This window comes from Hakea prostrata, chromosome 7 (assembly GCF_041222555.1).
Source record: "Hakea prostrata isolate BN-2017 chromosome 7, UWA_Hpros_2, whole genome shotgun sequence".
Lineage (NCBI taxonomy): Eukaryota > Viridiplantae > Streptophyta > Magnoliopsida > Proteales > Proteaceae > Hakea > Hakea prostrata.
In genome coordinates, this window is record NC_142606.1 from 23,463,231 (window position 1) to 23,487,798 (window position 24,568).

The 24,568-nt window shown below is 35.3% G+C and overlaps 2 protein-coding genes and 1 long non-coding RNA gene across 3 annotated transcripts; all 3 read right to left on the reverse strand.

Moving 5' to 3' along the window:
• Positions 1 to 2,253: 2,253 nt before the first annotated feature.
• On the reverse strand, positions 2,254 to 5,746 carry LOC149010672 (receptor-like protein EIX2). Its single transcript, XM_089162469.1, has 3 exons — positions 4,615 to 5,746; positions 4,408 to 4,479; positions 2,254 to 4,241 (listed from the first exon to the last, which is right to left on the reverse strand). Exons 1-3 carry the CDS (start codon positions 5,744 to 5,746, stop codon positions 2,254 to 2,256), a joined length of 3,192 nt encoding a protein of 1,063 aa, XP_089018595.1.
• A 1,657-nt stretch (positions 5,747 to 7,403) lies between these two features.
• LOC149010673 (uncharacterized) lies at positions 7,404 to 14,741 on the reverse strand. The gene is made up of 3 exons (XR_016174731.1): positions 14,436 to 14,741; positions 14,097 to 14,213; positions 7,404 to 8,950 (listed from the first exon to the last, which is right to left on the reverse strand). It is a non-coding gene; the product is annotated as an uncharacterized LOC149010673 (long non-coding RNA).
• A 4,600-nt stretch (positions 14,742 to 19,341) lies between these two features.
• LOC149010674 (receptor-like protein EIX2) lies at positions 19,342 to 23,184 on the reverse strand. The gene is made up of 3 exons (XM_089162470.1): positions 21,939 to 23,184; positions 21,513 to 21,584; positions 19,342 to 21,335 (listed from the first exon to the last, which is right to left on the reverse strand). The coding sequence occupies exons 1-3, from the start codon at positions 23,182 to 23,184 to the stop codon at positions 19,342 to 19,344; spliced, it is 3,312 nt and encodes a 1,103-aa protein (XP_089018596.1).
• Between the last annotated feature and the right edge of the window lie 1,384 nt (positions 23,185 to 24,568).

Below are 24,568 nucleotides of genomic sequence, written 5' to 3' on the forward strand. Positions count from 1 at the left end.
TTTCATACCACATCGATGACAAATATTATCTTTAATCCTTGAAGAGTCATATTGATAATCCTTATTATTCTCTTATTTATTTTTATCATAAGAATAATAATAATTCCATCTTTTGCTCGTCCACGTCAACAGTCATAACCACGATTATAAATTTGCCTTCTTTCAGGCTTGTCATGAATTATTGCATTTCTTCAAGGAATTGATGAGTTTCATAAATTTTTTTATTAATAATTCATTATTTTGCTCAGTCACGATGAGACATGAAATCGATTTAAATAATATTTTAAAACCTTTTCAGTAATATTGCTATTGTAATAACACATTTGAAACATGAAAAGTTGAAAAAGGTTTTTATTTCCAGTAAATCTTCATCAATAATATTTTTTTCACATAATTTCAATTGATAACTAATTTTAAAAACTGCAGAAGTACTTACATATAGTTTCAAATCTTGCAACTTCAAACGCATTCAACAATATTTGTGATGTAAAATTAGCAATCACTATATACAATAAATAAAATCATTATGTTGAAATTGGTTAATGACAAAACCACAATTGTTAATGCAACTTAATATTTTATAATTTGTTTGACTTTTAAATTCAATAAATCACATACATTAATCATGCACTTACATTACATGATGGACAAGGCAAATTCCATTGTTTACAGAAATGCGCAGAGATCGATCATCATTTTCACCTTCGAATAGAAAGCATAATAATACATAGTCTGTCGTCTTTCTTCTCAAAACATAATAGTTTGAGCGGAGTCGTGCTGATGACGTGTTATAAAATAAAGAAGATATATTAAATACAAAGAATAAAATTAGGACAAGATGAGTTCAACCCTTTTCTATTAAGGTATATATTACATATTTATAATGGAACTAATATCTTCTCTGATATGAAAATATCACTGTCTACAAAGAAATACAATATATGATTTTCACATATAATAAAATGATCTTAATATGGAATGATGGATTACTAAAATCTTCGGTTAGTAGGGGAATGTGGATAGTTAAGATCGCACTTTGAGATGGCTGAAATATTCATTTGGAAGTTACATATTTTGGTATGATCTCTTTGGAGGTAATGAACATCTATAAATAAATATTATTTATAACATTTTTATCTTTTTTCTCATTTTTTTGCTTTATATTTTCTGTTTCTTTATTTCTTATGCATTTTTTATTATTTGATTTTATGTTGTGAAGAAAATGTCTATAGTTAATAAGGTAACTAACTAGTTTGCATCTCCTACCAAAAAATAAAGATTAGTTTGCATCTCCTAACCTCAAAGAAAATTTTGGTTTGCATATAACTTTTTAGGGTTGAAGTCATGTGCCATTTTTTTTTTTGTATTGTTGCTTTAATTTACCTATATTTTGTCTGAAAAAAAATATCATTATCAATAATTTACCTTTTTTCCCCCAAATATATGTGGGTCCCACAAAATATATGTGGACCTATGTCATAATATAATAAAATAATTCAAAGGTGGGACCCAGAGGTGGGATATGATCCCTAATGGGTCTTATAATGGCCCACACAATGTGTGGCGAAAAAATATTAGTGCTTCTCCAACAGGAAAGTTATCTGGACTTTCATTCTTTAGCCCCCAATGTCGAATTTTTGTTCCGCCTTTGGTTGGCAGCTTCATGCTATTTACTAAACTAGTTCTTGTGTGCTTTATATGAACCTTCACTAGAAATAGTGGACTGAGCAACAAACACATGAGTGGGGGACCCAAGTTGTGTGAACCCTTTGTTGTAATTTTCTCTATTATTTTATTCCTTGATCGTTATGAGGATCCGTTCAAGAATCCGACCAAGGAACTTAGAGTGAAATGGTTCATTATTTGATCATTTAGTTACCAAGTTGTAAATTTGTGTAAAATAAGCAACATCACCACAATTTTATTGATCCAAAATTAAAACTTACAGCAAATGCATAGCATCCTTTAATTATACAGTTAAAAAACACCCCTTAGACACATTCTTATGGAATTGAGATCAACTACCATTCGAGAATAGTATACAATATTATCCTTATACTCTTCTAACACACATTTAGAAGGGGGTTCACCTTTGAACACTAAGGAAAGCTAATGAACATGACCCAATTCCTGTGAAGAAAAAGGAAAAGAGAAGTAGGAGTTAGAACATTAAAAACAGAGGCAATGGAAATGATTCCTACCAATTTCCTCAAGGCCTTGAAGTTTTGTTTCCTTCCACAGAAAACTCCTCATTCAACAGAATGTCCAAAACCGAAAGTAGGCAATCCTCCAAGCTTTCTTGAAAAATAAAATACCCCAAACAGTCCAAAATCCCACAATGAAGCCCATAATGCCACCTATGTAAAACCATAGCATATCCATCCCTCCTTCATCACCATTGGCATCAATTTGAGGTTGAGATGTGTTGGTGCCTGAGCAATTATTGGCTAGGGGCCACCCACAAAGCCCAGAGTTCCCAATATAAATGGATGCATCACCACTAATGGTTTGGAGCTGGTTACTGAATGGAATTTTCCCAGATAAATTGTTATATGAGAGGTTCAAGTGGCTTATGAAAGTTAGAGAAGTAATGCTTGGAGGAATCTCACCAGAAAGTTGGTTTATGGAGAGGTCAAGGGTTTCCAAATATCGCATGTCCCCAATCTTATATGGGATTTTTCCTGCGAGATGATTCATTGATAAATTCAAGCTACCCAATCGCACCAGCTTTGTTATTCCATCTGGGATTCTTCCTGATAGATGATTGCTTGACAGATCAAAGCTATTCACCAAACCAAGAGTTGAGCCATATTCAAATTCTCTTCCTTTTAAGACTATCTTCATCTTCTCCATATAACCCCCATATCCTAAAATACCTGTCACATTTAACCCCAAAGAACTCAATTCACCCAAACATTGGGGGATGAATCCTGATAGCTTATTGTGTGAGAGGTCCAGCATGTGAAGCCAAGAAATGTTACAAACTTGTGAAGGAATTCCATCGGTGAAAAAGTTGGAACTGAAGCTGATAAGTCTCAGAGATGATAGACTATTTCCAATCCATGTTGGTATATTGCCAAACAATCCATTGCTACTAAGATCAAGACTAATTAAAGATGTGCAATTTTGCAATGATGGAGGAAGCTTGCCATGAAAATTGTTGTTGTTGAGTACTAGAATTTGTAAAAGAGACAGGTTACCTATTGATTGAGGAATCTTCCCTGATAGATTGTTGTCAGCTAAATCTAGGACTGCCAAGTTTTTCATGTTTGCCAAACAGTAAGGGAGTTCTCCCCATAAACTGTTGGTCGAAAGAACAAGAAGCCACAAATTTGATAGTTGACATATAGAAGAAGGAATACTCCCATTCAAGAAATTCCCAGAAAAATCTAAGCCGGTTACTCCAAGTCCTAAAATTTCACTAATATTTTGAGGAATTTGTCCAATGAATAAATTATTCCCAAGATATATATAATTGACATTAGAACACAGGGGAAAATGACCCTCAATTTGATTGGAACTCAAATCTACTATATCAGCATTGAAAAATTTCAAAGTACTCGGTACCTTTCCTCTGATTTGATTATGAGAGAGATCCAAATTACGTATCGCCTGTTGAGTACATAAGTTCCAAAAGCTATTTGGAATGGTATCTGAAATTCCTACTTTTGTGAGAGTAATATATTGAAGATCTTTTTGGGTTGCAAGCCATGAAGGAAATTTTGGGCCCATATGGAGGTTAGATAAACTAATAGTCACCAAACTAAAAGTTGGAATCCAATCGCTAGTCACTTCAAAAACCAAGGGACTATTTGGAGCATTTGATACAAGTAACTTTCTCAAACTTCTCATACTCTTAAAATGAGCTTCTGAAATAACTCCACTCAAGGAACTCTCAGTTATTTTTAGTTCAACCAACTCTAAAAGTTCACCAATTGATTCAGGAATAGTTCCACTTATTTGACAGCTAGAAAGGTCCAGATTCGTTAAGGATGATAGTCCTCCAATGCCTAACGGTATGGGACCTCCGATTTGAGTATTAGAGAGATCTAATATTCTCAAGCATGACAACCTTCCAATGGATATGGGAATATCACCCTTAGTTTGAGTTTCATGGAGGTCTAATATTCTCAATGATAACAATCTTCCAATGGATGGCGGAATGGTACCTGAGATTTGAGTTTCAGAAAGATCTAACATTCTCAAGGATGGAAGGTTTCCGATAGATCTAAGAATTGGACCTGAAACAAAAATTCAATTTTAGAGATTGTAATCCTACCATGTATCCACAAAAAGAGGAAGGTGAATTCTTTTTTTTTTTTTTTTTTTTTTTGGGGGGGGGGGGGGGAGGGGGGGGGGTTGGTAAGAGAAATCCACCAAGGGTTTGAGGAGATTGTGGAAGTTTACCTGAGAGTTGAGTTGATGAGAGGTCCAATTTTATCAAGGACGACAAGTTTCCAATGGATGACGGAATTAGACCTGAAATTGAAGTTTCAATTTTATAGAGATCCTACCATGAATCTACAAAAGCAAGAAGAGGGATTCTTTTTCTTTTATCGGTGGTGGGTGTGGAAAGATTTGGTTCCGGCCCTCGAGGAGAAGGTAGAAGCTTACCTGAAAGCTGAGTTGATGAGAGATCCAATTCTGTCAAAGACAACAAGTCGCCTATGGAGGACGGAATCAGACCTGAAACTCTAGTGTCATGTAAATGTAATATCTCCAGGAGGCTGTTGTTGCACATGGACAAACTGTTCACATATTCTCTGATTCCACCATTTATACAACCGCAATATGACAAATCTAATCTCATCAAATTACAAAGGCTACCCAAAGTTTTTGGTATCTTTCCTTCAACACTTGTAAAGGATATGTCAAGGTTTTGGAGAGAACTGGTTTTTGCAAAAGTATCTGGAATAGGGCCACTCATCAGAAAATTCTGGCTGAGATCAAGGACGGCAAGGCCAGAAACATTAAAAAGCCAGGGAGGAATTGAGGAGTAAAAGTAGTTGGCAGCTAGCCTGAGGACTCGAAGAGAAGAAAAATTTGCATGTGGAAGAGAAAGAGGGATGCTTAGAAGGTGACAGTCTGATAGGTGAAGTTCTGCTAGAGAAGGTAGCATTGTAACAGCTTGTATCCATTCTGTGGAAGACTTGCCTGTAATATTAATCCACACTCCATCCATGTTTAGGTACCTCAAAGAAGATAGACCAGAGAGCCATTGGAGGTTGTTGATGGCTAGTTCATCACGGCACTGGTGGAGGTTAAGATATTGCAATCTTGACAAGTTTCCAAGTTGTGGAGGAATAGTTCCACTGAATGATGAATGAGAGAGATTGAGATACCTCAAGTTCTCAAGTGAACCCAAGAATTCTGGAATATGGAGTGCTTCAAAATTGTTGAGGCTGAGGTCCAAGTAATTCAATTGTTCCAATTTGAGCAATGAAGGACTTATCTTGCCGCTAAAATAAGAGTTATTATAGCTAGCATCCAAATAAGGAAAACATGTATCTAAAGAAGGGGTTTCGGTGTATACTATTTGGCCTCTTAGAACAAGTTTGATGACATGGCCGGTGATATTGTTGCAGCCCACACCTCTCCATGAGCAGCAATCGTCACCAATCCAAGAAGAAAGCTGCCAAGAAGTAGTGTAATTTAGACCAGCTTTGAACTGAAGCAGTGCCTGTTTCTCCCCCTCAATGCAGCTGCTGCTGCTGCTCACAGTGACAGCACTGAGACCTCCGAACATATTGCTTTCAAGGTGTAGAGAAGTTGTTAAGACGAGTGGGCATCACTCTTAGTGACAGTAGTCTTTCTTGCCAAATGATGTTTATACCGTAAGCACTCCGACACAAGCAGTGTGAGAGGACAATTTTCCTACTTTTTACTGGTGGACTGGACTTCCTATGGCAACTTGACGCGTGTATTCACATGCATTCAGCTGTGGAAATTTGAAAAGTTGTTAAACGATTAGGCATTAATGTCAATAAACGTGACCTTCACTTCAAGTCTTTCAGGATTTTTCTTTTTTTCAAAGTCTCATTGAAATGAGAATCGTGAAAATCATGAATTGCATCCTCTTTCTCGAACTACGTTGAGGAGGATTAATTGGATCTTCTATAACTTTTTTGAAATCCCAATTTGCCGAGTGTGAACCCAACATCAAATGTGACTGTGATCACCTTTCAGGTAAAAGTCAAAAATCAAAATCGTGCCAACAGCAAAATTGCGTAAGATTTGGAATTTGGATGTCCTCCATTTTTCATCCCACCTCGACTCGCTGTGCCAAAAAGTATCTAACCTTACCAAAAAAAAAAAAAAAAAAAAATCTAACTTTTTTCTTTCCAGGTAGAAAAATATCTAACTTTTGACTCTGTGGAAACCTAATAATATAATATCAGGACAATAGTACTTATCAGTTATTTTATGAATGTCTATTCATAACTTCTCACTTTATTAGCCGCCTGCTAGTGTGGTGAAACCTTTAGAGAATGCTAGAACAAGTGAGTAAATTAAATGATTAACTGACATCTTATTAGAGGATTCATTTGTAATTTTGAAGCATTGATCAATGGCTAGTATGTTAACAATTAATGAGACTCCTCTAACAGAATAAGGTTGAGTGTAATAGATTGTCCTAAACCTTGAGGAACTATGTATGCATTTTAAAAGCTAAGTGGTTGCTCTATATAGGGCAAACCTCAGGGAGTCTTTGCAATTTTCCCAATCTTTTAGAACGAGTCTAAATGATGTGCATAGCCACATTTTCAAAGCCATAAGAATTTATCTTTTATCATACTTCAAGATATCAATACATATTGCCATCTCCACCTTTTTCTATGACAAAATTGGGTGAACCTCCACTAGGGTTAAATAAAAATTTTCCCCGTCTTTTATCGATCCACTAGCAAGGTTTCACGTGCATATGTATGTGGTTCTTGTTGTTTTTGTTAAATAATTTAAATATTTACATTTTTTTATTTTTAAGAGAAATTTGTTTTTGAAAATTATTGTAGATATTTCTGTTGATGAAGATACTCAAAGAAAGATTCAGGGACTTCATCATATAAATAATAAGAGGAAAAGAGCGAAAAACATGATATGGAGTTTTTTTTTAAAACGAAAGAGTTATCATGTAGTGCAGTGAACATGAGACCAAGGAGTTATTATTGGATCTATCGCATAAAAATTATTTTCCACAAGATTTCGTGTAAAGGTGTTTGGTACGATGTTAAGTGTTCCTAAAGTTTTTGAATGTTTTGGACTCAGGGAAGTGACGGATTGAGGAGAACTTGTTCCGTTGATATTGATCTTGTGGTTCATATGAAGATTGACAGACATGTTATTTAGGTTTATGATGAGTATGTAGGATACAAATTAGTTAAATGGGGGGGGGGGTGAAGAGTTCAAATTTCTCTATAGAACTTTTCAATGGTCATAATTATTTCACCTCGTGGCAACAAGGGTAAAGATTATTCTTATGCGGGAAGTGATTGTTAAATCACTCAAGAAAAAATAAAAAAGTCTAAAGATGACGAAGGAAGATGAGTTGCAAGAGTTGAGTGATCTATCGAATAGTACAATCTAATTATATCTTGTGGATAATGTTCAAGGTCATCTGGTTGGCGGATCCAAAAGAAGTCTTGGCAAAGCTAGAGAGTAGGTACAAGTACAAGTCATTGACAAATCAATTATTTTTGAAGAACTAGTCATATGACCTTTGGTTGTCAGAGGGAGCAAAATTTGACAAGCATTTGGATAAGTTCAATAAGATTTTGATAGAGTTGTCGGCTTTTGATGAGGAGATCAAAGAGGTGGACAAGGCATTACTCTTCTTGGCATCAATGCCTTATTCATTCGATTACATTGTGACTGCTTTACTTTTTCGTTAGGATACTTTGAAATTTGAAGACGTTATTATTGCATTGCTGATGAATGAAACATGGTAGAAATATAACGGTGATTGGGAGTCAAATAGAAGTAGTGCCTTGGTTGTAAGGGGTAGTCAAGGTAGAGGAAGATCAAATGGGAGAATGGAGGGGTCTGGCAAGTCAAGGTCTGTTGGTCGCAAAATAGTTTGTTATTTTTGCGAAGGTGAAAGTCAGATAAAGAGGAATTGTTCAAGGCAAATGGAGGATAAGAAAAAGAGGAATGAGGAGAATGAAGAATTATTTATAGTTGTCTTATGGCATGATGATGGAAGAGATGATGTCTTTCTAACTTCTTCATCATGTTTGAAGTTTTATACTAGATTTTACATTCTGGGTATTCATTTCACATGGCTTTAGTCAGGGATCAGTTTGCTATACATCTTGCATGTGATAGTGATGCTGTTAAAATGGCAAATAATGGCAAATGCAAGGTTGTTGGAGTTGGGGCTATACAGATTTACATGTCTGATGGGATTGTGAAGATTTTGACTGGGGTTAGACATGTGCTAGATCTAAAAAAAAATCTAATTTCATTGAATACTTTGGATTCTAAAGGTTTAGACTTCTCAAGGTTTTGAGAGGATACATGGCTATGATGTCGGGCCAAATGATTGGTAAACTCTACATGCTTGCACATAGTGTTGAAACAAGTAGGGCTAAGATTGAAACTTGGGCAAGGGGTACAAGTAGAAACAATTTGCAGGTTGTTAAGGTACCGAACAATGGCAAATCTAGAAAGAAAAGGGTGACATTCATTTCGAATTTGGTGATGTGATCTCTCGAAGCAGACTATAACAATAAGAGAGGTGGAGCTACATCATACTATACATCATATTCAAATCTTATTGCATCCACCCTTAATGGTCATTCTCGGAATTATCTTATTGTCATCATTATCATTGAGAATATTAGTCCACCTATTTCCTTCAATAACCTACGTGGCAAACTCCTAAACCATGAACATTGGCTGTTTTATGGTCATGGAAACAACTAGCCCCTTCTCCATGATCCTTACTCCCAAACTGCATTATACACATTTAAGAATGTCAAGCCAAATAAACCACAGTTTTCGACACCAGTTATTTCATAATAGCTAACAACAACTATATTTAAATCCACTTTGAGGATAATTTACAGTCGAGATAATAAAATCTGTCAGTCCGTGGAAACAAAAAAAGTCACAAAAACAAAATTGGAGATGGATAAAAGCTCTGCCCTCCTACCTATTCAACTATGAAGAATGTGTAGTTCTTGTAAATTCGGAAAATGGGTTGCAAATTGCAATGGTACACATGTAATCAAAATTCTGAGGTTTTAGGAATTGCATTAAATTTCTCACATGGGCAGTCCAAAATCTTCTACAAGAGGATGGTTAATTCAGAAAATGGGCTGCAATGATACACATGTAATCAAAATTCTGGGGCTTCAAGAATTGCATTAAATTTCTCACATGGTCAGTCCAGATTCTTCTACAAAAGGATGATTAGGCAAAACCAAGGAACTTTTTTTCGCCGAATTTCGGTGATTTCGCCCCCTGGCGAACCGAAACCAGGGGGCGAAATGAGATTTGCAGGATATCAGCGATATCTCGCCCTTTTTTGCAGTTTATCGCCGAAATCGGCGATATTTCGCTGCTGCTAAGGCCGGCGGCAGTCTCCCATGCTTGCAGAGATGCAGTAAGCAATTTTTGCATGTTCCTTGAGAGAGAGAAAAGGAAAGAGAGAAAGCTTGGTGTTGAGATTTGTTCTTGTTCTTGAGAAGAAATAGTTGCAGAGAGAGGAAGAAATAGTTGCAGACGAAGAGTGGGAGAGAGAGAGAGTTACAATGGCAGATTTTTATTTGAATATCATTTTATTATTGTTTTCAAATGACTGATTGATGTATTACAAGATTATTTTATATTTTTTCATTAACTTTTGAAGCTTCACATTTATGGTGCATAGATACTCGTACCAGATGTTTTACAACTTTGCTTTACCTGGAATGGTGGTGTGCACTAAATGTCTTTTCAAATATTTTTATTATGGAAGTGGAACTGTATAGTGCAGTAAATGTCTTTTCAAATATTTTTATTATTTTCTTTTGAACGAAATTGCTTTTAGAGGCAGCGAAATCTCGCCGAAATCTCGACGAGATTTTGCCATATCGCCTGGTTCGCCGGGTTGCGAACCCGGCGAACCGGGCAATATTTCTTTCCTTGGGCAAAACCTTGTTTCATCCTTTGCTTGTTTCAACTTCCCATTCATACCGTAAAGAGGGTAAGAGGAACTTTAACATTCAACTTCCATTCTGCAAAGTCTAGTGTGGCCATTCCTAGCTCCTATATTTTGTTAATCAACCCTGATTGGCGCAAACTACATAAAGACCTAGCCTATTAATCAAGTCATCAATTAACAAATAATGTACCTAAATGCCATCCAGACTAACAACACCTAAAAGCAACTAAGATCGGAAAGTTAGATCAAACATAGATATGCATAAAGGAATTTGGCCTGATATTCACTTAATGAGAGGAATCTAGACTTCACACTTAAACTAAATGCATAACACCCCCATTTCTAACACGACGAGAATGAATATTGTGATTCTAAACAACATCAATTATGTCAAATCATGATAAAGATGTATGGCCTAGCCCTTCCTCAAAAAACAGAAAAGTCTACCCAAACAAAGTTAGAAATGGGGTGTTTGATGCAGACATGGAGTCAAGAAAATGAAAACCCAACATGTGTAGGAAAAAAAGAAAGAAGAAAAACAAAAAACAAAAACTCGTCCCAGTTTCAAAACATAAGTAAAAGAAAACAGAAGAAATTAAGGACTCACTTTTGTTAAAAATCACTAGCAGGGTGGGTATCTCCTCAAAACCCAAAAATTTGCCTGAGAAGCAATAACACCAAATAAAACCCTCAAAAGTTTCTGTGTTCTAGACTTCTATAGCAGTCTCTGCAAGTCTGTGTGTGATAAAAGAACAAAATCCTGTCAAACAGAAGAGGTTTTTTCTTATGGCTGTTAATATCTCCTATTGTTTCAGGCTACTGTGAGATTAATCTTCTTCAGAAAAGAAACCCAAAATCATTTTTGATCCTGGAACATCTATATCTCTTTCAGATTCTCAGGTGATGAAGTCAACTGCTGCAGCAGTCGTTATGAGAGCACCCAGAGAAAAACATACAGGCAGCTCTCTTGTTTTTTTCAAGTTTCTTTCTTGGGATTTTGAAATGGGATAACAATAATTCTTACCAAAAAGGAGAGAGAACAATAATGAAACCTCATAGTATATGTTCTAAACAGGATGTCTTATAGTGGATAGAAAAGGAAGCCTGAAAGAGAATCACCCGACTTAGCTGAGGCAAGCTGAGGTGAGCTGAGAAAGATATGAAAGATGACAATGGTGGATTGGTTCTATTTGTATACAATTGCATCCAAAACCTTGTCCTTTATTTTCGAAGTAAAGTTTGATTCGATGACCTGCTGGAGATTCTGTGGCGGTTAAAAGCCACATTCGTCTAACCACACTGAAAGATTCTCTGATCACATCTCAACAATACTCCCACCCAGCTAAAATATTAAAAACTTAAATCAAACCCAATAAAAGCATATAGTGCATCTATAGTTTTATAAACCCGTTTGACTGTTGAAATGGGTTCTATAATCCAGAGAGGCACTATTTTATTTAAAAACCCATTTGACTGTTGAGAGGAGTTCTAGATTCCAGACTCCAGAGAGAGATTCTATACATCACCCTGACCCACACTTGTTTAAATAAATAAAATGGACTTTTAGGTTCCTTCTTTGATCATATCCATGCATGAAAAAGATTGAGAATCAAATCGATAAACTTGATAGAGTGAGAAACAAAAACAGCAAGTAAAAGTTACCCAATGCCACATCAAAATCAACCATGTAATATAGAATTAAACAGCTAACGAGTTACAAAACCAGATAGATAGAAATCCACAATAATCCCAGAATTGTTCGTTATGATACAACTTTATATATATATATATATATATATATATATAACAAAATTCCAAAAAACAAACAAACAAACTGACATTGGTAAACCAATCAAGAACAATGGGAGATTGTGAATCAATTAACGGTGCCTCAAATTAATATAGTCATAGAGTGAGGAACAAAAACAGCAAGTACCCAATTGTAAAAATTGGAATGCCACATGCCACTCAACCATGTAATACAGAATTAAACAGAGAATAAGTAGAAAATATGAATCTGACTTCTTCAGGGGAAGAGTAGAGCAAGCAATAGTAATGGCGATCAAAAGGAAGAGGAGAAGGGCGTTCCTGGAGATAGAGGCCCATGTGACCACCATTGATAACCTTCGATGCCAAGGTCTGCACTCCTCCTCATTATCCTTGGTTATGGGTTGCTTCAAGGACGACCTTGCCCTCAAGCCTTCAAAGGTTGCCAGATTTAGTAATCCAAATTTAGCAGACCTGTATGACTATATCCCCCCACGAACGTTAAACGTCTACCACTCTATACCACTCCACCTCCTGCCTACGTGTTGAGCCGAGGTATTGGTTGGCAGGTTAGATATTTTAACAAAAAACTCTCTTTATGAATTAAGCATGTAGCCTCCTACATGTGCTTCTTTATAATGTCAGCTGTAGTGACAGGAAATTCATCTAGCCTATTCATTTCATTATCAACTTAACATTAGAACTTTTTGTGAAAAGTACTTTTAATACATTAGAACCAGATCAACTGCATTCAACAATGTCTTGTACCAACCTTTTGGGGTTTGATTAGAGAATCCCCTGTTTCTGCTAGAACTAGATCAATTTCTGTGGTTACTTCAATTACATTTACTTTAGCTTTAGGATTCTAGCATAAGAATACACAAACTGTATTGCAGATATGTAATGAACATCATTATGTCGGTCCACATAATAACCCAGTGACAAAAAATGTGCTCACGGATCATTTCCCAACTTGAACCATCATTTGTTTGACTAAGAAAATTGAATCAGATTAGGAGTCCCATAAAAAGTTGATTGATATCGCTGCCCTCATGATTGTCAACTTTTGTTACATAAGCTTCCTTAATGAATGTATTTTGGTCCGTATCATTTTAGTTGTGGTTTCAACGCCTTAATCCCAAGGAGCTAATGTTTTGTGGCAACAAAATGGTATCGGTGTAATGCTTGATGGCCTATTCGGAACATGGACTGGTTCTACTGTATCAATGTATGACCACATGCTGTAGATGATCTGAATCATCAGGAGTTATTGTGCATTCATTTTTTATTCGCAAGATTATAGTCAATATGACCATATTTTCCATATATACTAGGGAGAATGTGGGGCTTCTTGGACTAACTCGTATTGGGAGCCGAAGAATTGTTCAGATTTCAGCTGCCTTCATGATATTCTTTACAACCTTAGGTTTCCTCTTACTTTTAACTTTTGACTTGAAACAAATTTGTTCCTGGGAAGGTTAGAGATCATATTTTTCCTACCCTGGTGATAAGCACTTATGGTAAAAAAAAAAATTCAGAATTTCAAACCCACCTTCATCCTTGTTTTTTATCATTGCAGGAAAATTTGGAGCCCTCTTTGCATCCATACCTTTTCCTATATTTCCTGCACTTTACTGTGTTCTATTTGGCCTTGTTGGTATGCAAATTAAGATTTTGGTGTTTTTCCTTTTCTGTTGTTTTCTGTTACTAATTCCTTGTTGCATGCAGGTTCAGTTGGATTATCATTCCTACAGTTCACAAACAAAACTCTGAGAAATCTCTTAATCACTGGACTTACGCTTTTTCTTGGGATATCTATCCCACAGTATTTTGATGACTACTGGGTTTCTTCTCATCATGGTCCTGTCCACACCAATGCAGGATGGGTTTGTAATTCACTCAAGCCTCATTTTGGTATTCTTTTTAAATAAATGTGAAGTACTGATATATATGCTATGTGAACATCACTAAAACATGTGGTGCATTAACTAGTAACTAGACCCGAGAACCTAATCAGGAATAGTTGGAGGAAAGAGCTTCCCAATTCAATGAGCATGTATCGTTATTGACACTATAAACTTGTGAGTCAATACTGACATCTCTTATAAACTTCCTATAAAGAGGGGAACGAAAAAGCATTCAAACACGATAATATAAAGGTAATAACAGGCAAAAGAAGCTTTACAGATTTGTACTCCTCAACTTGCAAGATTTGGAATTGGTAGGAGATCAATCCTCTCTACAGAAAATGGAGGAAGCTCTGACTCGTGCGATTGAACAACAAATCAGAGTTGTGTTGATTCTTCAGTTCAGAAAGGAAAAAATTAACAGAGAATAATTATGGATTAACCAACAACGATTATAAAAAATCCCTTCGATTGAAGAGGAAAGAACTCATTCGATTGAAGAGCAAAAAACCCTTCGATTGAAGAGGAAAAAACCCCATTCTTCGAAAGAGATTGAAAACGAGAAAAAAAAACCCTTCGAATATTGAAGAATGAGATTGAAAACGAAAAATACTAACCTAAAAACCCTTTCGTTCTTCAAGCTTCCTTCTTTTTCTTCCACTTCTACCGGTTCGATCAACAAAGGAGAAAATGGAGAGTTACCTCTGATTATCGAGCTCTTACCTCTGATAAGCCGTGAAAGAGGTCGGCAGCGGCTTGTGTTATCTTTCTTCTCTCACGAGTATACAACAGAAACAGAAACAATCGCCAAACCCTAACTTTCCAATAGATAATAGTTTCTCAGTTTAGCAGTGAACGAGAGGATGAGTGTATACGGAGAAGTGGGAGAGAGTGACGTTTAGGGGAACACGAAAACTATTAGCGCGCGGGAAGATGAAATGTTGCCTACTGAATTTTTTTTCTTTACCAGCTGTGTTTGTTTGCAAATGTAGGTTGGTAAAAAAAATATGTGGCCCCATGTATAGTGGGGTGAGGGAAAAAGAAAAGAAAGAAAAGGATTTTGTGGAAAAGTGATAATAGGGTGGGAAAACAATGCCTATAAAGGCTAGTTTAACAGCTCTTTTCTAGACGGCTGACCGTCTGGGTTAAACACATGACAAAAATGATAATCAACAAGTCTTGCTTTAAATAAATCTACAATCATTCGCAAGATATTGAATTATATAAGGATATTTATATCCAACATATATTCTCAACTTTATTTGGGAACTCATCTTGGTGCATTGTGGTAGAGCAATTGGAATATAAGCCGCACATCCAAAAATTTTAAAATGAGAAATATTTGGCTTTTGACCACAAGCCAATTGTAATGAAGAGAATTTATAACAATTTGTTAGCCTGATGCGTATAAATGATACTGCATATAATATATCCCCATGCTGACACATGATTTTGTTATCATAAATAATGGTTTAACTATTAATTAGAGACATTTAATAAATGATTTTGCCAAACCATTTTAGATATAAACATGAGTAACATGCTATTCAGCTGTGATTTCAATTGTTATACTAGAATCATAAAGCCTAAGATGTTAACTCACCAGCATTATCAAAACAAATTGTCTTTATCTTATAATTCAGAAATTGTGCTCTTAATCTAATTATTTGAACAATCAATCTTGCAAATATCAAATTGTGAGTTCATAATGAACATATATGTGACAATTTTATAGATGCATCTACTAAAATTATATATTATTTGAATTGTCCACATGATGGGTAAATGGACCCATATATTTCACTCTATATAAAACAGGGGGGATTCAATCTCAATTTTAACTTTTGATGATTTAGTAATAAATTTCTCTTGAGAATAAGCAACATAAGAAGTTCATTGAATTAAAGAATCTTCTAGTTCTTCAATTGATAATCATATGAATTTTCAATAAATTTAGCATCATATTTGATTCGTAATGGTTCAACCGGTCATACCAAATACTAAAACTATCAGAATCAATGTTCTTTTGATTTATCAAAGTATATGTTTCAACCATGGGAATATTCGTATAGTACAAATCAGGAGAAAATAATTAACACTTTTGCAGTAATTATAGATATTCACTTTTACCATTATTTATAATCTCAATATGATAGTTGTTAATGATAAAAATGGTTTTTCCACATAGTCTGGTCTAACCAGATGAGTAAACGGTCCAACCAGTAATTCTTTGTAGTTGGGGTTGACCATATTATCAATGGTAGGATTGACAACTTACTAAAAAGAGCCCGATCAGAGTAAACTTCTAGCATCTATCAATTTGTTGGAGTAATAGATCAAGTAAATAACTCTTCATAGAGCTACTCTCCTTGAGTAAATTGTCTTAGAGTCATATTCCGAATCTGACTCTGCCATCTTACATTATATAAACACCTCATGTAAAACTAAAGGGGTTAGCATTCATATTCTAAGAGATCAATTACTTGAATTCTCTATTGAGTATTTGAGATCTTATTATTGGTACTGATTTGCTCGTCGGAGACATATCTCGACCCCCCAAGGTCGAGCACGTATTTTGCAGGTTCGTGACAGGGAAGGACGAGCGAGATTCCGTGTCAACAATAGCCATTTTGGAGAATATCTTTTGAGACTTACTGCAAAATAATGCATTATTTATAGCCAATTTCATCTCCCATATAATAATAGATTAGCTCTTCCGGAGCCTTCAATCAATGTTGTACTACCGATTATTGTATGAATATTGTCTTCCGCATCATCAAATAAGATGAATTTTTTTCTCTTAGTATAATATCCATCATAGCACATTAGGAAATATTTATATTCTTCATCAAAATGAAATAATAAGAAAATCAACATAATAATAAAAAAAAGAATGAAAAAATAATTACATTTAAGATAAACAAACTAACATAATATCAATTTTACTTTTATTTGAACTCCAGTAACATATCTTCAAAAGTGTCTGCAATATTAAGATGTGTAGTATTTGTGAGGCCATTAAAATGATTTTCTTTACAAGCAAAATTTACTTCAATATCATTATTTTGAAAAGTTCAATTTATCTCCATATTATTTTTATTCATTTAATTAAAGTTTGATAAAACTTAACAAAATATTATAGAGTACGACAGATGCATGCCTCATGATATTTCATACCACATCGATGACAAATATTATCTTTAATCCTTGAAGAGTCATATTGAGAATCCTTATTATTCTCTTATTTATTTTCATCATAAGAATGATAATAATTTCGTCTTTTGCTCGCACATCCACAGTCATAACCACGATTATAAATTTGTCTTCTTTCAGGCTTATCATGAATTACTGCATTCATTTCCAAGAATGGATGAACTTCATAATTTTTTTTAATAATTCATTATTTTTCTTAGTCACAATGAGACATTAGATCAATTCACAGAAAATTTTATAACATTTTTCATGATATTGTTATTGTAATGACACATTTGAAGCATGAAATTTGAAAATGTTTTTCTTTCTAACAAGTCCTCATCAATAATATTTTCTTCACATAATTTTAATTGATAACTAATTTTAAAAACTGCTGAAGTTCTTATTTATAGTTTCAAAACTTACAACTTCAAACGCATCCAACAATATTTGTAGTGCAAAACTAGCAGTCACTATATACAATAAATAAAATTATTATGTTGAGATTGGTTAATGACGAATCACAATTGTTAAGACAACCTAATATTTTATAATTTGTTTGATTTTTAAATTCAATAAATCTCATACCTTAATTACGATGCACTTACATTACAAGATGCACAAGGCAAACTCTATTGTTTATAGAAATGCGTGGAGAGGTCGATCATCCTTTTTACCTTAAAATAGAAAACATAATGATACATAGTCTGTCATCTTTCTTTTCAAAACACAATACTTTGAGTGGAGTCATGCTGATAACGTATTATAAAATAGAAAAAATATATTAAATACAAATAAGAAAATTAGGACAAGATGAGTTCAACCCTTCTATTGAGTTATTCATTACATATTTATAATGGAATTAATCTTCTCTGATATGGAAATATCATAGCCTATAAAGAAATACAAAATATGATTTTCACACACAATAAGATGATCTTGATATGGACGATGGATTGCTAAGATCTTCGGTTAGTATGGGAATGCGGATCGCCAAGATCGTACCTTGAGATGGCTGAAATCTTCATTTGGAAGTTATATCTTTTGGTATGATCTCTTTGAAGGTAATGGACATCCATAAATAAATATTATTTATAACACTTTTATCTTTTTTTCTCATTTTTTTTGTTATTCTTTTTATTTGTTTCATATTCTTTGTTTCTTTATTTCTTCTACATTTTTTATTATTTGATTTTATGTTGTGAAGAAAATGTCTATAGTTAATAAGATAACTAACTATTATTGGTTTGCATCTCCGACTCCACCCCCCCCCCCCCAAAAAAAAAAATTGAAGAAAAAGAAAATTGGTTTGCATCTCTTACCAAAGAAAATTTTGGTTTGCATATAATTTTTTAGGGTTGAAGTCATGTGTCATTTTTTTGTTGTTGCTTTAATTTACCTATATTTTGTCTGAAAAAAAAAATAATTATCAATAATTTACCTTTTTTTTTTCAAATATGTGTCGGCCCTACAAAATATATGTGGACCTATCTCTTAATATAATAAAATAATTCAAAGATGGGACCCATTGCGAGATGGGATATGATCCCCAGTGGGTCTTATAATAGCCCACATAATATGTGTGGAGAAAAAACATTAGTGCTTCCTCAACGGGAATGTTATCCTTTCATTCTTTGGTCCCCCAATGTCGAATCCTTGTTCTGCCCCTGGTTGACAGCTTCATGTCTATATATATATATATATATTTTTGGTAATAATTTCATATCTATTTACTAAACCAATTCTAATGTGCTTTATATGAACCTTCACTAGCAATAGTGGACTGAGCAATAAACACATGAGTGGGGGACCCAAGTTATGTGAACCCTTTGTTGTAATTTTCTCTATTATTTTCTTCCTTGATTGTTGGTTGTTAACAAGTCCCTTATGAGGATCCATTCAAGAATCCAACCAAGGAACTTAGAGTGAAATGATTCATTATTTGATCGTTTAGTTTACCAAGTTGTACATTTGTGTACAATAAGCAACATCACCACAATTTTATTGATCCAAAGTTAAAACTTACAGTAAACCATAGCATCCTTTAATTAACAGTTAAAAAAACACCCCTTAGATACATTCTTATGGAATTGAGATCAACTACCATTCGAGAATAGTATACAATGTTATCCTTATACTCTTCTAACATACATTCAGAAGGGGATTCACCTTTGAACACTAAGGAAAGCTAAGGAACATGACCCAATTCCTGTGAAGAAAAAGGAAAAGAGAAGCAGGAGTTACAACAAAAAAAAAAGAGGCAATGGAAATGATTCCTACCAATTTCCTCAAGGCCTTGAAGTTTTGTTTCTTCCAAAGAAAACTCATCATTCAACAAAATGTCCAAAACCGAAAGTAGGCAATCCTCCAAGCTTTCTTGAAAAATAAAATACCCCAAACAGTCCAAAATCCCACAATGAAGCCCATAATGCCACCTATGTAAAACCATAGCATATCCATCCCTCCTTCATCACCATTGGCATCAGTTTGAGGTGGAGATGTGTTGGTACCTGAGCAATTATTGGCTAGGGGCCACCCGCAAAGCCCAGAGTTCCCCATATAAATGGATGCATCACCACTAATGGTTTGGAGCTGGTTACTGAATGGAATTTTCCCAGATAAATTGTTACATGAGAGGTTCAAGTGACTTAAGAAAGTTAGAGAAGAAATGCTTGGTGGAATCTCACCTGAAAGTTGGTTCATGGAGAGGTCAAGGGTTTCCAAATATCGCATGTCCCCAATCTTATATGGGATCGTTCCTGTCAAATGATTCATTGATAAATTCAAGTTACCCAATCGCACCAACTTTGTTATCCCATTTGGGATTACTCCTGATAGATGATTGCTTGACAGATCAAAGCTATTCACCAAACCAAGGGTCGATTTAAATTCAAATTCTCTTCCTTTTAAGACTATCTTCATCTGCTCCATATAACCCCTATATCCTTGAATACCTGTCTCATTTAACCCCAAAGAACTCAAGTCACCCAAACATTGGGGGATGAATCCTGATAGTTTATTGTGTGAGAGGTCCAGCATGTGAGGCCAATAAAGTTTACAAACTTGTGAAGGAATTTCATCAGTGAAAAAGTTGGAACTTAAGCTGATAAGTTTCAACAATGATAGACTATCTCCAATCCATGTCGGTATATTGCCAGACAATCCATTGCTACCAAGATCAAGACTAAATAAAGATTTGCAATTTTGCAATGAAGGAGGAAGCTTGCCATGAAAATTGTTGTTGTTGAGTACTAGAATTTCCAATGAAGACAGGTTACCTATTGATTGAGGAATCTTCCCTGATAGATTGTTGTTAGCTAAGTCTAGGACTGCCAAGTTTTTCATGTTTGTCAAACAATAAGGGAGTTCTCCCCATAAATTGTTGGTTGAAAGAACAAGAAGCTCCAAATTTGATAGTTGGCATATAGAAGAAGGAATACTCCCATTCAAAAAATTCCCAGAAAAATCTAAGAAGCTTACTCCAAGTCCTAAAACTTCACCAATGTTTTGAGGAATTTGGCCAATCAATAAATTATTCCCAAGATATATATCAATGACATTAGACCACAGGGGGAAATGACCCTCAATTTGATTGAAACTCAAATCAACTCTTTCGGTATGGAAAAATTTCAAAGAACTTGGTACCCTTCCTCTTATTTGATTTTGAGAGAGATCCAAATTATTTATTGCCTGTCGAGCACATAAATTCCAAATGCTATCTGGAATGGTATCTGAAATTCCTACTTTTCTGAGAGTAATACTATCAAGATCTTTTTGGGTTGCAAGCCATGAAGGAAATTTTGGGCCCATATGGATGTTAGATAGATAGACCGTCTCCAAACTAAAAGTTGGAATCCAGTCCCCATCGATTTCAAAAACCAAGGGACTATTTGGAGCATTTGATACAACAATATCTAACTCTCTCAAACTTTTCATATTCATAAAATGAGCTTCTGAAATAACACCACTCAAGGAACTTTCAGTTATTTTTAGTTCAACCAACTCTGAAAGTTCACCAATTGATTCAGGAATAGTTCCATTTATTCGACTGCTAGAAAGGTCCAATTGCATTAAGGATGACAATCCTCCAATGACCAACGGTATGGGACCTCCGATTTGAGTATTAGAGAGATCTAATATTCTCAAGGATGACAACTTTCCAATGAACATGGGAATATCACCCGTAATTTGAGTTTTATGGAGGTCTAATATTCTCAATGATAACAATCTTCCAATGGACAGCGGAATGGTACCTGAGATTTGAGTTTCAGATAGATCTAACGTTCTCAAGGATGGAAAGTTTCCGAAAGATCTAGGAATTTGACCTGAAACAGAAATTCAATTTTAGTTTCAATTTCAAAGATCGTGATCCTAGCATGTACCCACAAAAAGAATAAGGTGAATTCTTTTTTTTTTTTTTTGAGGGGGGGGGGGGGGGGAGAGGGGGGAGGGGTGTTGGTAAGAGAGATCCATTAAGGTTTGAGGAGATTGTGGAAGTTTACCTGAGAGTTGAGTTGATGAGAGGTCCAATTTTATCAAGGATGACAAGTTTCCAATGGATGTAGGAATTTGACCTGAAATTGAAGTTTCAGTTTTATAGAAATCGTACCATGAATCTACAAAATAAATAAGAGGGATTCTTTTTCTTTTGCCGGGGGAGGGTGAGGAAAGATATGGTTCCGGCCCTCAGGAGAAGGGTAGAAGCCTACCTGAGAGTTGAGTTGATGAGAGGTCCAATTTTATCAAGGACGACAAGTTTCCAATGGATGACGGAATTAGACCTGAAATTGAAGTTTCAGTTTCAGTTTCAGTTTTATAGAGATCCTACCATGAATCTACAAAATAAAGAACAGAGATTCTTTTTCTTTTGTTGGTGGTGGGTGAGGAAAGATATGGTTCCAGCCGTTAGGGAGAAGGTAGAAGCTTACCTGAAAGCTGAGTTATTGAGAGATCCAATTCGGTCAAAGATGACAAGTTTCCTATGGATGACGGAATTAGACCTGAAATAAAAGTGCCCCCTAAATGTAATATCTCCAGGTGGCTATGAGAATTGCAGATGGACAAACTGTTCACATATTCTGTAATTCCGTCATTTATATCACTGCAGCCTGATAGATCTAATCTCATCATGTTACAAAGACTACCCAAAGTTTTTGGTATCTTTCCTTCAACATACGTGGAGGATAAGTCGAGATTTTGAAGAGAACTAGAGTTGGCAAATGTATCTGGAATAGGGCCAGTGAGACTATTCTGGCTGAGATCAAGGACGGCTAGGCTAGAAACATTAAAAAGCCAAGGAGGAATTGAGGAGTAAAAGTAGTTGCCAGCTAGCCTAAGGACTTGAAGAGAAGAAAAATTTGCATGTGGAAGAGAGAGAGGGATGCTGAAAAGCTGACAGTTTGATAGGTGAAGTTCTACTAGAGAAGGTAGCATTGTAACAGCTTGTATCCATTCTGTGGAAGACTTGCCTGTAAAGCTCACTCCATCCATGTTTAGGTACCTCAAAGAAGAGAGACCAGAGAGCCATTGGAGGTTGTTGATGGCTAGTTCATCATCGCAGTGGTGGAGGTTAAGATATTGCAATCTTGACAAGTTTCCAAGTTGTGGAGGAATAGCTCCACTGAATGATGAATGAGAGAGATTGAGATACCTCAAGTTCTCAAGTGAACCCATGAATTCTGGAATATGGGTTCCTTGAAAATTGTTGAAGCTGAGGTCCAAGTATTTCAAGTGTTCCAATTTGAGCAATGAAGGACTTATCTTGCCGCTCAAATTAGAGTTATTATGGCTAGCATCCAAATCAGCCAAACATGGATCTAAAAAAGGGATTTCATAAAAAGGGGTATCAAGAGTTACTTCTTTGTGTACTATTTGTTGGCCTCTCAGGTCAAGTTTGATGACATGGCCGGTGATATTGTTGCAACCCACACCTCTCCATGTGCAGCAATCATCCCCGATCCAAGAAGAGAGCCGCCCAGAAGTAGTGTCATTTAGACCAGCTTTGAACTCAAGCAGTGCCTGTTTCTCCCCCTCAATGCAGCTGCTGCTCACATTGGGAGCACTGAGACATCCGATCATATTGCTTTCAAGGTGTAGAAAACTCAACATTAGCAGGAACGACAAAAGAGAAAGAAATCGGCCATGGATACATGTAAAAGCAACTAAACCTCCCATTGTAAGGCTTTATCAGATGATGCAACTACTGAAAATTCACTCAATTCAGATAGAATGATTCATACTCTTGCCAAATGATGTTTATAATGACACAAGCAGTGTGAGAGGACAATAGGAAAATGACAAGTTTCCTGCATGACCACTATTTACTAGTGGACTAGGACTTCCTATGGCAATATGACGCGCGTATTCACTTGCATTCAGCTGTAGAAATTTGAAAAGTTGTCAAAACGATTAGGTATTAATGTCAATAAACGTGAACTTCACTTCAGGTCTTTCAAGGATTTTTCCTGTTTTTCAAGTCTTACAGAGTAAGTCTCACGGAATGAGATTCGTGAAAATCGTGAATTGCATCCTCTCTCTGGAACTACGTTGAAGAGGATTAATTGAATCTTCTATAACTTTTTCGATATGCCACCATGGCAACTGTGAACCCATTCCATCAAATGCGAGTGTGGTTATCTTTCAGGTAAAGCCAAAAATCAAATCCTACCAAAACTGCGTAAGATCTGGGATGTTCTCAAATTTTCTTCTCACCTTGACTTGCTGTGCCAAACAATATCTAACTTTTTTTTTTTCTGGTAGAAAAAAAATCTAACTTTTAACTCTGTGGAAACCTAATAATATAATATCAGGACAATACTATCAGTTATTTTATCAATGTCTATTCATACTACTGCGGTGACACCTTTAGAGAATGCTATAACAAGTGAGTAAAATGATAAACTTTCACCTTATTAGGGGATTCATTTGTAATTTTAAAGCATTGATCAATGACTAATATTAACAATTAATGAGACAGAATGGGGTTGAGTGTAAAAGATTGTCCTAAACCTTGGGGAACTATCTATGCATTTTAAAAGCTCAGTGGTCGCTCTATATAGGGCAAACCTCTGGGAGTTTTTGCAATTTTTTCAATCTTTTAGAACGAGTCTAAATGATGTTCATAGCCACATGAATCTTTGAAAGCCATAAGAATTTGTCTTTTATCATATTTCAAAATATCAATACATATTTGCCATCTCCACCTTTTTCTATGACAAAATTGGGTGAACCTCCACTAGGGTTAAATAAATTTTTTTCCCCGTCTTTTATCGATCCACTAGCAAGGTTTAACATGCATTATGTATGTGGTTCTTGTTGTTTTTGTTAAATAATTTAAATGTTTACATTTTTTTATTTTTAGGGAAAATTATTTTGAAAACTATTGTAGATATTTCTGTTGATGAAGATACTCAAAGAAAGATTCAGGGACTTTATCATATAAATAAGAGCAAATTGCATAGGCACCCCAAATTAGAGGCATTAAAGCACTGACACCCCATTTTATGTTTAAAAAACACAGACACCCCAATTCAATAAACATACTAGTCCATTATGTTAT

Coding starts and splice junctions, on each gene's coding strand:
- LOC149010674 (XM_089162470.1), bottom strand. CDS start 23,184: ATGGGAGGTTTAGTTGCTTTTACATGTATCCATGGCCGATTTCTTTCT. Junction 21,585..21,938: donor CTCAATAACTCAGCTTTCAG/GTAAGCTTCTAC, acceptor CTTCAATTTCAG/GTCAAATTCCTACATCCATT. Junction 21,336..21,512: donor CTCATCAACTCAACTCTCAG/GTAAACTTCCAC, acceptor TTTCTGTTTCAG/GTCAAATTCCTAGATCTTTC.
- LOC149010672 (XM_089162469.1), bottom strand. CDS start 5,746: ATGTTCGGAGGTCTCAGTGCTGTCACTGTGAGCAGCAGCAGCAGCTGC. Junction 4,480..4,614: donor CTCATCAACTCAGCTTTCAG/GTAAGCTTCTAC, acceptor CTTCAATTTCAG/GTCTAATTCCGTCATCCATT. Junction 4,242..4,407: donor CTCATCAACTCAACTCTCAG/GTAAACTTCCAC, acceptor TTTTTGTTTCAG/GTCCAATTCTTAGATCTATC.